Source organism: Dermacentor silvarum, chromosome 7 (assembly GCF_013339745.2).
Source record: "Dermacentor silvarum isolate Dsil-2018 chromosome 7, BIME_Dsil_1.4, whole genome shotgun sequence".
In the NCBI taxonomy this organism is placed as follows: Eukaryota; Metazoa; Arthropoda; class Arachnida; order Ixodida; family Ixodidae; genus Dermacentor; species Dermacentor silvarum.
In genome coordinates, this window is record NC_051160.1 from 74,344,979 (window position 1) to 74,360,410 (window position 15,432).

At 44.8% G+C, this 15,432-nt stretch overlaps 1 protein-coding gene and 1 non-coding gene across 2 annotated transcripts; both read right to left on the reverse strand.

Moving 5' to 3' along the window:
- Positions 1-976: 976 nt before the first annotated feature.
- On the reverse strand, positions 977-1,048 carry Trnaa-cgc (transfer RNA alanine (anticodon CGC)). The gene has a single exon. It is a non-coding gene; the product is annotated as a tRNA-Ala (tRNA).
- A 5,495-nt stretch (positions 1,049-6,543) lies between these two features.
- On the reverse strand, positions 6,544-15,125 carry LOC119459587 (uncharacterized). The gene is made up of 3 exons (XM_037721293.2): positions 14,990-15,125; positions 11,145-11,440; positions 6,544-6,838 (listed from the first exon to the last, which is right to left on the reverse strand). Exons 1-3 carry the CDS (start codon positions 15,072-15,074, stop codon positions 6,593-6,595), a joined length of 627 nt encoding a protein of 208 aa, XP_037577221.1. The 5' UTR covers positions 15,075-15,125; the 3' UTR covers positions 6,544-6,592.
- Between the last annotated feature and the right edge of the window lie 307 nt (positions 15,126-15,432).

Below are 15,432 nucleotides of genomic sequence, written 5' to 3' on the forward strand. Positions count from 1 at the left end.
CGAAGAGTTGCTCGTTGACCCCGTGCATCTTTTAACGTAACTTCTTCTCCTCCGTCATTCTTGGATCCGCTCGTCGGAAGAGGCACGTCATGTCTTCGACGTGCGTGGTTATAGTTTCGTTTGGCAACTGTACCCGGGCCTAAATCGCTCGTTCCGCTCGTTCGTGGCGATCAGCACTGGTGTAGATTTCCAAAAGCTGACCACAAAACTCGCGCCACGACGTCAGTTGCTCCTCGCGGTTCTGAAACCACGTACACGCGCCATCCTCCAGGTAGGAGTAGACATGTCTGAGTTTTTCCGTCTCGTTCCATTCGCTCACGGAGGCCACGGGCTCGAAGTCGACCATCCAGTCTTCGACGTCTTCGAACTCTGTGCCATGAAACGTCTTCGGAATCCGTGGGCTCTCAAGTGTGTACCGGTTCGACATCGTGCTTCCCGTACCGGTTGCGGCTGTTTGAAGAGAAACGCTGGTCATACCTGTCGATGTGGTGGGAACTGTAGCGTCGAAGACTGCTGGGGACAGTCCCCTGATCCTGCAGCTGGCCCGATGTACGGGAGTGTTGACAGGCATTGTATTCGTAGCGCGGATCCTTGGATGGGTCTACAACATCCTTGAGGACGCTTACCTAGCTCATCCACCAGTTTGTCAGGAGCCTCGAGAAGTAGTCGTGAAGGTTTACTAAGCCGTAGAGCAGCTGGCTCTTGGAAGACGCCACCGTCGGGGCTATCTCGAGCAGGGAAGGAGGGCGCGGTTTTCTTTGTTCTCTTGGGCTCGACCCACTCTTGCCCTCGGCCCACTACCTACAGCTGGCAATATATATATATATATATATATATATATATATATATATATATATATAATAAGAAGCCACCAAACAATGACATCAAGGACAACATATGGGAAATTACTTGTACTTAATAATTGAATTAAAGAAATGATAAGTAAATTGAAATGAAAACGGATGAAAAAACAGCTGTCCGCAGGTGGGGAACGAACCCACGTCTTCGCATTGCGCGTGCGATGGTCTCACCATTGAGCTACCGCGGAGCCGTTTTCCCGTCCACTTTCTGGGGTATTTATGTCTTACAACTAGAATTAACGCTGGGAGTGTTAGCCAGCGCCACCACTCACAAACCTAGGGGCGGATGTGGAACATCCTCTCTGCCGCAGGCGTCACGGGCACGTGATCTTTTTGGGTGATGGCAATTGGTCAATAAACCAACATATGCTACCTGAAGGCATCAATGTTGCTGGATTCGAGCCCTCCTTATGATTATAAAAATCGGGCCCCTCGGTTCCCTCTCTTCTCGTTCATATATATATATATATATATATATATATATATTCTGTGTATACACTGTGTATATGCACTATGAACTATGTACTGCAAATACGAACTGAACAACTTGATTGATTGATTGATTGATTGATTGATTGACTGATTGAAGACAGATCTAAAGGACCAATAGTCCCCACATTTCTCTCGCACACACTGGTCCTCAGGCATGCGCAGAAAGTGCGGTTAATCGCGCTGGGAGAGATGGTGTAAGAGGAGAACTGAAGGCTTTTTTCCTTAAACTTGCAGTTTTCTCTCCCAGCTCGCCCTTCCCAAAGCTCACCGTGGTTCACCCCTTTACGGCATGAGACGGCGCCGGTTGCTCGTTCAAGTCGGTTGGCGCTCTTGTATTTCTTTGGGAACCCCCACAGAGCATTCTTTTTCTTTCTGTGGCTTCTGTGCGTGAACGAACGATCTCTCAGGACCCTTGGATTACTCGGCATCGCTTCTTTGACTAGGAACACGCGTCCTGCCACGTCGAAGCGTGCGTTTTGCACATAAATAAAAGTGTGCCATATGAAATCGGCTCCTGCCTGAGAATAATTTCCTTGAAGTGTCCCTTAGACGGGGATGTCACGTTTGCCGTGGGGCCAAAACAAATAATGAGACATTATTTTTCTTAGCTAAACGAGTGCATTTTCAACATTAGGAGCAACTATTTCTAGTGTTTTCATGTATTTCTCCAAAGTGTTGACACGCGTGTGAGTTAAAGTGGTACATAGTTGATGAACCTCAATTCGTAATTATATCACAGTCATCCATGGTCCATAGAATGCGTTCGGGACTGTAAATTACTCGTGCCAGGCTTATCACAGCAGGTGCTGCAGGCATACCGAAATTTCAGGCTTCTAACGTGGCAGAGTGTCACTCGTTCGGCAGCACCAGAACGGCGTGGCTTAATTGATCTCTCTAGCCCGGTCAGTGTTTAGGATCGCAAAAACAAGCGGGCAACCTCCCGTAGCCGAAACAATTTGTTTCGCTTGTTTATTATATTCTCCAATGCATGGGGTGGTGACGGTTTCTATGTTCAAAAAGATTTCCGCTTCGAAAGTGATTCTCCTTGGCTTTCGCGCCGAAAATCAAGCGGCCGAATTATGAAAATGCCGAACGTCAGAACGCTGAAAAATTGAAATGCCGAAAAATTGAAATGCCTAAAAGACGAAATGCCGAAAAATTATAATACCGAAAAGACAACGCCAAAAACCACGTGAAGAAGAAATGATGCGCTTTGTGACTACCACTTGTTCGTTTTCCGCCATATCACCTAATTTTCACTGGCATGAGCTTGTTTAACTCGTTCTGCAAAGGCAGCAGTATCAGCAGATTAAACTGATGCAAAATTACGTATTTTCCATCTGTCGTTAATCTAGGCATATCAGTCGGACAGGACAGCTCTTATAGGTCGGCAGAAAAAAAAACAGCGTTGCCCAGTGTTCAGAGTACAAGAGCAGCAGCAATGTGAGGCAGTAATCATTTCATTGATTCGAAGGAAATGGACGAAGACGCGGTTGTGGTGTGCTCCCAGAAGGGAAAAGCAAAACTTAGCTCCAAAGACGGTTAGGTTTACGTGCTTGACACGAAAGTATGTTCCACACACTACTGGAGATGCGAGAAGCGAGTCGAATGCAACGCTAGAGTAATTATCGACCGTCCTGTATAAAGTACGCATAAGGTCATCTCGAAGACAGTAAGCCTCGCAAGTCATGCTCCGCATCTCTGCAGAGTTACAGTTCTTCGGATCAAAGCTCTGGCGGTGGCCTCGGACGCGGCCACGTAAAGATCGTGCAGCAGGTTACGGCATATGTACCAGCATCTTCAAGGCAGCACATTCCAAGCACTTTCCAGATTGTGAGAAGGGAGAGGAAAGCGGACTGCCCACACGAGCCGTCTGCCGTGCAGGAGCTCATCATCGAGGGCGAGTTCTGAATAACTTTAGATGGCCAGGAGTTTCTGCAGCGCGACTGCAATAGCGCAGATGGAGCTCGACTCCTAATTTTTTTCACGGACGAAAGCTTCAGGAAATTTAACGACGCTCCGACGTGGCTCATGGACGGAACATTTAAGACTGTGTCGCCGGTCTTCGAACAGTTATACACAATTCACGGCTATCTTCATGGCCATGTGTTCCTCTTTATTTACTGCCTAATGGCTCGACAAACCCAGATGGCGTACGACGCACTCTTCGAAGAAGTGCTGAACTTCGCCGCAGATATGAGACTTGCACTAAATCCAAAGACTGTGAGTGCAGACTTCGAACTGGCAGCAATCAACGGTATTCGGTCATTGCTCCCGTTGTCGGATGGGCATGGTTGTCTGTTTCCACTTGTACCAATCTGTATGGAGGAGAGTGCGGTACCTAGGACTGGCAGTGCTCTACAAAAATGATGTAGGTGGCTTCGCCATCAAGGTGAGGCAGCTAGCAGCCCTCTCATTCTTGCCCACCAAAAGAAGTACGAGATGCCTGTGCGCCCTTGAAACCACTCTTCCCGCAAGAAGCCTCTGACCCGTTGCGATGGTGGGAGGACCTGCTTGGGAAATCACGCCGCCGTGATCAAACAGGGTCCGCTGGTATTCCCGCCATCCCTCTGGGTTGTGCTTGCCCTCGCTCAGAACGGATTTCCAAGGGGCAACAACGCCGTTGAGGTATGACACCGACGATGGGAGATATTGGTTGGCGGACACCACGTAAGCGTCTTCCGGCTCATCACCACCATGAAAAAGAAGCAAGCTAGAGTCGAAGACGACATCGAAGGAGCAATCAGAGACCATTCCCGCCGCTCAAAAAGCAAGAAGCAAAGGTTACGCGAAAATCGTTTGGCAGCTGCTCTGGGCAACCGGGATAATGTCGACGTTCAAAGTTTTCTACGGGGGATTGTGAATTGTACACAACTTATCTGTCTGAAATGTAATAAATAAGGAATCGCTCTGCTATGCGATATGCAGATATATATAGATTTTTTTTCCTTTTCTGAAGGCTTGAACTATGAGAAGGGAACCTTTCATGGTTATTAGAAAAGAGGGCGAAAGCGCGTGCACATCGTACAAGGCTGGCGGAACCTTTAACTTGCCGATATAATTTGTCTTCTACTATAGCTAGATGATGCCGGCATTTTGATGTTTCGGCATTTTGATGTTCCGATGTTTTGTGTTTTCGGCATTTTAAATTTTCGGTTGTTCATATTTATGCCTTTCTGAATTTTCTGAGTTTTAAATTACGGCGTTTCGATAATTCATTTTGATTTTCGGCGTTTTGAATGCCACCCGGTTCGTTATATATAGGGAGGTAACAGTGCTGGATTCCTACGGACAGGTGAGGGTGTATTGACCGTCTGTGTGGTCAAGTACTCTCCTGGCAGCAGCGACCCTTCGCATGCTTTTTGGTAATATGTTTTCATAATGCCACTTTATGCACGTGAAGCTTTGTACCCCTTTATAGCACCACTGTATATGCGAGTTGACAAAGCCAGACGACTTTGACATGAGTCATTGTACGTGTTGACATTCATGACGACATTAAACTTGTGCGCGCCTGTAGTCTTAGGCTGCCCACGTTTTACGAGCTTGTGTTCATGTCTTTGTTGTATTCACTGTCTTTCTTTTGAAGTAATGCCACTCTGTGTACGCGCAAGTTTCCCTTCGCGTGTTTGTTGTATGCCTTTTTTTACTTTGTATTTTTTTCACTCTTACAGAGAAAATCTATAAATTGAGATCTCTGTAATTGCAATATCACTCTTGATGGAAGCCGGACCGCGGGCGAAACGTCAGTAAAGTCCTGTTATATGTGTTTCCTACGTGCTTCTATTCTTGAACTATATATATATATATATATATATATACATGTATAGTCAATTAGGAGTTTACGCTGAACTCGGTGAAAATATTATGAAAAAGATCTCGCACGGTGAACACCAAAGATACTGTTATTTCACTGACGTTTCGGCCGGTGGCCCGGCCTTCATGGGAATGACTTAGGATGCACAAGACGTTCGTTACCAACGTGTCGGAAAGTCATGCTGGAAGGACGTGTGGCTCTAAACAAAGTGTAAGGGGAAAATATAAAAATAAAAATAAACAACTAAAACACACTTTTTTCTAACGAGGGAACTAACAGATGACACGTAGATGGCTGCGATGAGTCACGGAGGTGGAGGCGTTCTCCTCACGGTTGAAGACGCGAAAAAAAGAAGGTCGTTGCCGCGGTGGCACCACCATGGAAACGACTTTTGTTTTTGTTCTGAAACGCCAATGTAACTGAAACGCCCATCTATTTCGTCCCACACTTTGGGAAATATTATCTCAAAACTGGTGTCATCCCTGGAAATTTATTTCGAGTGGATGCGTCTTGCAAGCTCACCGGCTAGAGTTCGTAAAGTCCAATATGTGTCGTAAAGAAATTAACTGAGAAGTTCAGTAGTCAATTTTTGTTAATTGGTTGTGTATGTGTTTGGATTTCTTGTGCTACCAATTTCCCCCTCTTCGAATAACCCAGCTGAACGATAAGAATTATGCTACCTGCCAAAGGCGACTTTTTAAAATTCTGTAAAGCCTAATTTTGAAGACTAGGTAAATAGATAATGTTTCATTGCCAATAAGCTTTCAGATGTGATGCAGGGCTTATCCAGTCTTGCTGTTTCGGTGCATTTTACTGCGCACTGCTGTCATTGATAAGTAGTAGTTGTAGTAATTTTTCGCTTATTTGACACAGCATGATGAAAAGTAAAGAAACTACTGCTCACCACACCATTACTCCCTAGTAACATCGGCTGACAGCTGAACATCACTCAGCAGTGGGGCTCGGTTCAAGGAAACGAGGTGTGCACAGGCAGAGAGGATACGAAAAAAGGATAGAATGGAAGGTAACCGTTTACCTACTGCACAAATAGGCAGAAAAGATATAAAAATAAAGAAAGGATAACAGTACAATAAAAACAAAAGCGACATTGAAAACAAGAAAAACCTTAATTGACTTGTGTTCTCACTTTCCTGAAGTGCTTGAAAACACGCTCTGACTCGTCTGCTTGGTTTTCCTTGCACTGGGCATCGTACGGATAAGAAATATATGCCATAATAAACCGCATAATGTTACGTCTTACAACCTACGAAGTACAGTTCGCACTTGCAATGTCATTTTCTAAGACTTCAATGAAATCAGCTCAATCAATATAAAGACAGCTCGTGACAGCAAAAACAACTACACTTTATTCGTTTTTGTTTCTCAATGCAGAAGTTTCTACCGTGGCACATTGACTTTGGACCTAGAGGTCGTCAGACATAAGCATGATACCATCAACACGAAGGAACCTGCTCCAGAACAGTTGTAGATGCGGCATTCCAACGACGCCGAGGGCTTCCACGAAAGTTTTAATTCCAGGGCTAGCTCCTGTCAAGAACAAACGCGCGTCCTCGAGGTTGTCCACTCTGATGTGTTGAAGCCGAAGCCGGTAGCTGCCTTCAGGTGTTGGATGAGCGGTGAAGTAGATTCGCATCTGACTGGTTGAAACCTATGAATTTGAAAAAAAGAAGAAAAATGACAGCAGATCCACGAGGTGAATGATGATGAGTGGGCGAAGCTCCGGAGGGAATCATCGGATCTCCCGCTTAAGGGGACGCTAGCACAAACGCGTTAGAAACGTGCAGTACTCTCTAGTAAGGGGGAGCGGCCACAGCGTCTTACGCAGCCATTTACACATGCCGGAACGTGCACCGCGTTTGCCGACGCCATCACATGACTGCTGAGAGAGTATACCCCCCGTATTCATAAACGCTCCTCGACTTGAACTTGACTTGCCACCGCTTTGGGCAGCGCGTTCGAAACGCGTTGAAGGTAAGGTGGAGAGGCCACAGCGTCTTACACCAGCTTCTTACACGGGCCGTAACGCGCTAGCACAAACGCGTTAGAAACGCGCTAGAAACGCCGCCTTTCGTTAATGTTGGGTATTTATAGCCATCGTGGTGCGTTTGTTCATGTCCGCTTCGTGGCGTAGTGGGCTAACGCCGCGCGCTCGGAAGCGAGGGGTCCCTGGTTCGATGCCGCGCTACGGACACAACTTCGGAATTTTTTTCTCATTTTTCCCAGACTGGTTACACACTACTACTACTACTACGACGGGGACGGAACGGGTGCCGCCATAAGGAGCTTCGCCCCTAAAAAAATCTTTAGGTGACCTTAATATTCCGTTGAAGTGTCTTTATTGGCGCTAGCCCCTAGACCTTAGATTTACGCACATCCTTCTCCTACCACTCCCAAAGGAGCAACCAACCACGTCTCCTAACGCGCCGGCGCAGCGCGCTTTAGGACACGAACAATGAATGGCTCATACACCCGCAAACGCGGCCTCCCCGTTGCGATGACACAAGAGAAGTAAAATTATACGCTGGAATGGCGAGCGGCTACGGGCCAGCTGTGGACGAAGACGACAACGAACGCATGAGCAGGGGCACGAGCACGTTCGAGCGGTTGCACCACGAGGCGCCAACGAGCCAGCTGTAGAAGAAGATTATGACGCTCGAGTATTGCTGATGATGGTAGTTAATCATCACAATGATGAGAAATCATCATCATCATCATCAGCCTATATTTTATGTCCACTGCAGGACGAAGGCCTCTCCCTGCGATCTCCAATTACCCCTGTCTTGCGCTAGCGTATTGCAACTTGCGCCTGCGAATTTCCTAACCTCATCATCCCACCTGACTTTCTGCCGTCCTCGACTGCGCTTCCCTTCTCTTGGTATCCATTCTGTAACCCTAATGGTCCACCGGTTATCCATCCTACGCATTACATGGCCTGCCCAGCTCCATTTCTTCCGCTTAATGTCAACTAGAATATCGTCTACCCACGTTTGTTCTCTGATCCACACCGCTCTCTTCCTGTCTCTTAACGTTACTCCTAAGATTTTTCGTTCCATTGCTCTTTGTGCGGTCCTTAACTTGTTCTCGAGCTTCTTTGTTAACCTCCAAGTTTCTGCCCCGTATGTTAGCACCGGTAGAATGCAATGATTGTACACTTTTCTTTTCAACGACAGTGGTAAGCTCCCAGTCAGGATTTGGCAATGCCTGCCGTATGCACTCCAACCTAATTTTATTCTTCTGTAAATTTCTTTCTCATGATCAGGGTCCCCTGTGAGTAATTGACCTAGATAAACATATTCCTTTACAGATTCTAGAGGCTGACTGGCGATCCTGAATTCTTGTTCGCTTGCTGACGCTTGATGAGAAATCGCTTGACGCTTGATGAGACGCTTGCATCGCTTGATGAGAAATACCTGACGGCTAATTGGCCCTTTGCTTAACTTATGCTCCTATGCCATATTTATCCAACTCTTAACATGAACCATTACCTCCTTTTAGATGGGTTTTTATTATTCTCACGGTGCCGGAAACACCTCCACTTCCGGTTGCATGAGGTCGACTTCTTGTGTGCTCTTTGATAAACACAATTTCACTTGGTGCTAGCTTCATAAAAAAAAAAGCCGGCAGATCCCACGCCCTGTGGGAATCGATGTTATACAATGCAGTGTGCGGGGAGCCTACCAAGTTAACGAAACGACCATGAGAGCACTCATGGTCGGCCCATGGTCGGACGTATAGGCGGCTCTTTCATGACCTACATGACACGCATGTCATGACATTCATGTCATGAGTCCTCAGGAGTCTCTTTAATTACACCTAAGAGACCTTAGGGCGACAGCCTTAGTCATACTCGTGACTATGACTTCTACCACCATCCTTTAGTGTTTCCTTCCCTTAGTACCCACGTCCGAACCCATTTCAGTGTTTTTGAGTGTTAATGTTTTTTCGCCGAGTCATTGTCATTTTTGCTCAGTCAGGCTCATGACTATGACTTCTACCACCAACCTTTAGTGTTTCCCTCACTTCGTACCGACTTCCGAACCCATTTGAGTGGTTTTTAGTGTCAATCTTTTTTTTCGTTGAGTCATTGTCATTTCTGCTCAGTCACGGTCATGACAATGACTTCGACCAACAACCTTAGCCTTTTCCTTCACTTAGTACCCCATCCGAACCCATGCCAGTGGTTACTGAGTGACAATATATTTTTTGCTGAGTCATTGTCATTTTTGCTGGGTCATGCCCATGACCATGAGTTCTACCATCATGCTTTAGTGTTTCCTTCACTTAGTCTCCACGGCCGAACCCATTCCGGTGATTTTTGAATGTTAATCTTTTTTCGCTGAGTCTTTGTCATTTTTGCTGAGTCATGATCATGACTATGACTTCTACCAGCTTCCTGTAATGTTTCCTTCACTTAGTACCCACTTCCAAGCCCAGTTTAGTGGTGTTTGAGTGTTAATCTTTTTTGCTGGGTGATTGACATGACCCGCAACTCATGACATTTATGTCATGACCTATCACTTATGTTCGTCATACACTCCTGTCATACTATACAAATTTTGGTACCTACCAAGTTATCGAAACGACTATGAAAGCACCAAGACCTAGGCGGCTGCTTCATGACCTACATGACCCGCATGTCATGACATTGATGTCATGACATTCATGACATATCATTTATTTTCGTCATATACTCTTTTCATAGTATTCCAATTTTAGTGCATACTAGGTTAACGAAACGACCATGAGAGCACAAAGTCGTAGGCGGCTAGATAAATGCTGTCAAAAAAGCAAATGTTCGCCAAGAAATGCTTCGCATTTAAAAAAGATGAGATCCTTAAAGAAATTCTGGGCCCTTCCATTACTGTGAAGATGGAAGTCAGCGAATATGTGACTGTGGTGGGTCTGCTATAGTGAATATTGCTATAGCAAATTTATATATTATAATTATTGAATATATTGAGCGTCTTCAGCATGTTCGTCAAAGATCAAGGATACCGGCGTCTTGTTCTCGCCAGGCGCCATTTCCAATTAAGTCGCGCGTTTGTTGCGCCAAGTCCGTTCTACAGTCATACACTAGTGTATGAGTCACAGCGTTCATAGCCGCGGCACACGACACGGCATCGGCACGATCCTGGTAGATGTGGTTAAACGAGCGTCCACCCCACAGCGAGCTCAAAGGGCAACTGCTGATAACAGCGGTTGCGCGATCTCTACGTCACCAGACAAAGGCGCACAACGACTGGTGGGACGAGCCGCCGCCACCGAGTATCGCGACACTTGTGAAAGAGGCATCGGTGGTGGCAAGGGGTATAACAATGGACCATCCATCATCTGTTTTGACCCCTGTGCTTAGGGACAACTGGCGGAAAACCGCCCCGCACATGGAGCCGAAGTTATTGTTCTACGCGTTGTTTTTTGTCCGCGCCGCGATCCGCCAGAACCTAGCCATATACAGCTTCGCTGACAAAAAAAAAATAATAAAAATAAAAAAATAAACTATTCAGTAACAGTTCACTTCAATACCATCAGATGGTGTATACCTCCGCGCATCACTAGATTTACTCTATATGCTCCCTACGCATCATGGGTGGTGGAACAGACCAACAACGCCCGAAATATCATGGAAGTTACCGGGCGTTTCCTAAGGACGGTGCGTGCCCGGCACGCGCCATAAGGTTACAAAACTTTAGATTGAGCTTCCAGTGTCTAGTTAAGTGCATTCGGTTCCAAAAAAAGAACGATTAAGCGAACTAGATGCTACGCTCAATCGTCTCTCAGCGGAACACACCTAGTGTACCCGCAGTCTTCAGAGCCGTCGGATGCATTTAGGGATCGAGAGCGAAACCGCGGCTAACACTTAAACACTCGCGTTACATATTCGTCATCATCGTGCAATTTTTTTTCTCTTTATCTGTTTGCACTAATGAAAATATAATATAGTGAAAGTTGCCTACAGTTGTTCCAAGCGTTCCACTGCTGCCAGTACAGCTCTTCCAGCCCATACTGAGGTGCAATGGCTCGTCGGCGAAAACAACAACCTCAGTAAAGGTTTTGTTCTTCGTGCAATAGCTGTGGGGAGGTTTGTAGGTCCAGAGGCTTCCGAGGCCCGTCAATTTTGGCGTCGAGAATTCAAATCCCGTTATCGAGATATCCTCCATGTAGCCTCGCATGGTGATCGTCGCTGGTATCCGCCGCAGGTAGGAATTAATACTTTCTGTCCAATCGATATCCGGGGCGTTGTCGCAGCGTGCTGTGCAAAAAATGACTTAGTAAGCGTTGCACTCAAGACGCATTAGACTTAGAACATTTTAGTATGGAACTATACTCGGTGTTTCGGCAACTTGTGAAAAGTCTAAAAAAGTTACGGTACGTGCTGCTTTTATCTAAATTTCAGTGGTGTCTTATCATCAGCAGCAGCAGCAGCCTATATTAATGTCCACTGCAGGACGAAGGTCTCTCCCTGCGATCTCTGATTACTCCTGCCTTGCGCTAGCTGATTCCAACTTGCGCCTGCGAATTTCCTAACTTCATCACTCCACCTAATTTTCTAGGTGCGCTTCCCTTATCTTAGTATCCATTCTGTAACCCTAATTGTCCACCGGTTATCCATCCTACACATTACATGGCCTGCCCAGGTCCATTTTTTCCGCTTAATATCAACTAGAATATCGGCTATCCCCGTTTGTTCACTGATCCACACCGCTCCCTTCCTGTCTCTTAACGTTAGTTCTAAGAATTTTCGTTCCATTGCTCTTTGTGCGGTCCATAACCTGCTCTCGAGCTTCTTCGTTGACCTCCAAGTTTTTGCCCCATATGTTAGCACCGCTAGAATGCAATGATTGTACACTTTTCTTTTCAGCGACAGTGGTAAGCTCCCAGTCAGGATTTGGCAATGCCTGCCGTAAGCACTCCAACCCAATTTTATTCTTCTGTGAATTTCTTTCTCATGATCAGGGTCCCCTGTGAGTAATTGACCTAGATAAACGTACTCCATTACAGACTCTAGTGGCTGATTGGCGATCCTGAATTCTTGTTCTCTTGCCATGCCATCGAACACTATCTTTGTCTTCAGCATATTAATCTTCAACGCACTCTTAGACTTTCTCGGTTAAGGTGCTCAATCATTTGTTGTAATTCGTCCCCATTGTTGCTGAATAGGACAATGTCATATGCAAACCGTAGGCTGCCGAGATATTCGCCGTTGATCCTCACTCCTAAGCCTTTCCAGTCTAAGAGCTTGAATATTTCTTCTAAGCATGCAGTGAATAGCATTGGAGAGACTGTGTCTCCTTGCCTGACCGCTTTCTTGATAGGCAACATTCTACTTTTCTTGTGGAGAACCAAGGTTGCTGTGCAATCCTTGTAAATATTTGCCCAAATATTCACGTATGCAGCCTGTACTCCTTGGTTATGTAATGCCTGTATGACTCCTGGTATATCAACTGAATCAAATGTTGTTTTCATAATTTATGAAAGCCATATAGAGAGGTTGATTGTACTCCGCAGATTTCTATATTAATTGATTTATGACACGGATATGATCCATCGTAGAATATCCCTTCCTGAAGACAGCCTGTTCTCTTGGTGGGCTGAAGCCAAATGTTGCCCTGATTGTATATGAAATTACCTTGGTGAATATTTTATACAATACTGAGAGCAAGCTAAAGGGTCTATAATTATTCAGTTCTTTAACGTGTCCCTTCTTATGAATGAGTATAAGGTTGCCTTTTTCCAGCTTTCTGGTACACTTGAAGTCATGAGGCATTGCGTATGAAGGGCCGCAAGCTTTTCAAGTATGGCATCTCCTCCATCCTTGAATAAATCGACATATATTCCATCTTCTCCAGCAGCTTTTCCCGTGTTGATGTCTTTCAACGCCCTTCTAACTTCATCGCTAGTTGTAGAAGGGGCTTCTCTATCCTGTTCATCCCTACTTCGAATGAAAGTAGCTTGGCTGCTCTGGGTACTGTGTAGGTCAGTATAGAATTTTTCCGCTGCTTTTACTATGTCATCGAAATTGCTGCTTATCTTTCAGTGCATACACTGAAAGTTAAGCAGTGGTGTTTACTCTGTTAGCAACTCTAACTATTCATTTATTTGCAGTTGGTGATTATTTCCAAAATTTATTACAATCTCATCAAAGCACTGAATCCAACGCACGGCGTTCCGTGAACATGTTGCAGAGCCTATAAAGGAATAGCAATTGATTGCTTTCATCAAGTATAACTGTTGTGGTTTTGATTATTTTTTTTCTGTAAGGAAATCGTGGAGATTCAAGAAAACGTGCCACTTGAGCAGACCTCTGCATATCACGAGATTGATATCATCCTACCCGTTTTAGATATCTTTTATCGTATGTGTGGAGGACGCAGAGATGTCGTTGAATAGACCAACATAAAACAAATATTGCAAAGAAGTTTGACGAAGTTATCCCTAAATGCACTGTATTTCATATGGAATATTGCTTTAGCGAAGAAAATATGTCGACAAAATTAAAACTTAAGCCACGGCATTTAATTCTGTTCCATTGCTTGTGGCCTATTTCGGCATCCCATCAGCATGCAGCAGCAAATATTATTCAAAGCATGTTTGAAGTTACTATTGTCGCGGCACGTAAGCTCGAAATTATGTGGTACTTTTTCCTTGTCTTGTGCCTGCTGTTCAGCAGGAAAACTATGGCCATAAAATATATCTTCATGTAAGGAAATCGTGTGAAAATTACTCAATGTGGTCTTCAAATTCGCAATAAATCTTTTCGATGCTTTTAGTGACCAGGTAAACATTTGCTGTCATATACCCACATAGGTCAGCTTAAAAAATTGCACTTTCACCCACAATGTTAAGCAGTGACGTTATAGCAAGAGCATTGTCACACACAGTCAACCTTAAACTATATCGTACATTATCGGTGTGACTTTGTATTCAAAGGCCTTAGAGAGCAATATTTCTTTGAGAAACAGACCATATTCTACATTGTCGACGCTATAATCCACGTCGTCTCCCAATGTAGTGCCGGACACTACCTGGTGGCAAGCAAGCGAAGAGACACGCCTTCTTCCTTTTGGCACTATGCTGTAATTTCTTGCCGTTGCCTCCGTTTATATACCTTCAACTGCGAGGTGGCTTATGCATCAGCTACAGGCATAGCTTGTGGTGATCATTGCTTTTCGGGTGCAAAACACTTGTCTTTTAGAGTTGCGCTGCTCAAGTGGCACGCAGGGACACTGACGCGTTAGCACCAAGCGGACACGGACCTTCCCGAACCATACTCTGTAGGATTGTGCCTTACCAGTTAGTAGCTGTCGAAACCCTTCTTGGTGTTAAATACTGATAATTATTTGCGAATATCTTAACTAGATTATAATGCACGCTGTACTGGGAGACTTCATATTTCTTTGAGCACCTGACGTCCTTTATCGTGCACCCAATTCATGTTACAAGAGAGCGGGTGCCATATGACCCCATCGGAATGCGGCCGGCGAGCCCGGGATCAAACTCATGAAGTCGTTTTCAACTCGGTGTCGCGAGTTAATTCAGCGCGTTCTCATCCACTGCAACGGCATAGTGACTGACATACCACGGCTTATAAATAATCAATAGCTACCTATTGTTGCATATTTTATTAAACGCATGTCTTAGGTGTTCCTAATTATACCGAAAAAAAAGAAATTAAAATCTCGCACTAACGTGTTTTCTTTCGGATTTCCAATAACCTCTATTAACATTGGTGTGATAGGAGTATGAAATTCATAAACAGGAGAGAGAATACGGGAGAAGTAAAAACAATACTGTCTCTCACCTGTAACGAACATGAGAGAGTCCTTAGCTGCGCTGCCAAGCTGAAGCATAGAAAGTATGGCAATAGTTATGACTTGGGCCGCCATTTCGGTTTAAGATTTTCTGCTTCGATGCAGCTTTGTGCTTGTGAAGCGCTGAAAAATGAAAGGAGTTAAGAAAATCAGTGACATATCGGCCTTAAAAATATTTTAAAAAATACATTCTAAAATAAAAGTTATGTTGTTATGCCAGAAGTAGCCGGAAATAAAAAGACAACCCGTCTGGATTTTTAACATTTTGATTAAAACAGTTGTAAATATTTATTTTATGTATGTATTTATTTATTCATACATACTTCAAGCCTAAGAGGCTTATCGCACGAGGGGGGTACAAGAAAATCAAACACGAAGCACGAAGCAAAACCTAAGTGCAAGAAATGTAAAAAAATACATGCCTTTAATACAT

Bases quoted from the DNA above. Each gene is read 5' to 3' on its own strand.
- LOC119459587 (XM_037721293.2), bottom strand. From the start codon at position 15,074: ATGGCGGCCCAAGTCATAACTATTGCCATACTTTCTATGCTTCAGCTT. The intron at 11,441-14,989 runs GTGAGAGACAGT...TTTTTTGCACAG, and splicing joins CTCTCTCATGTTCGTTACAG to CACGCTGCGACAACGCCCCG. The intron at 6,839-11,144 runs GTAGGCAACTTT...TCAAATTCATAG, and splicing joins GTGGAACGCTTGGAACAACT to GTTTCAACCAGTCAGATGCG.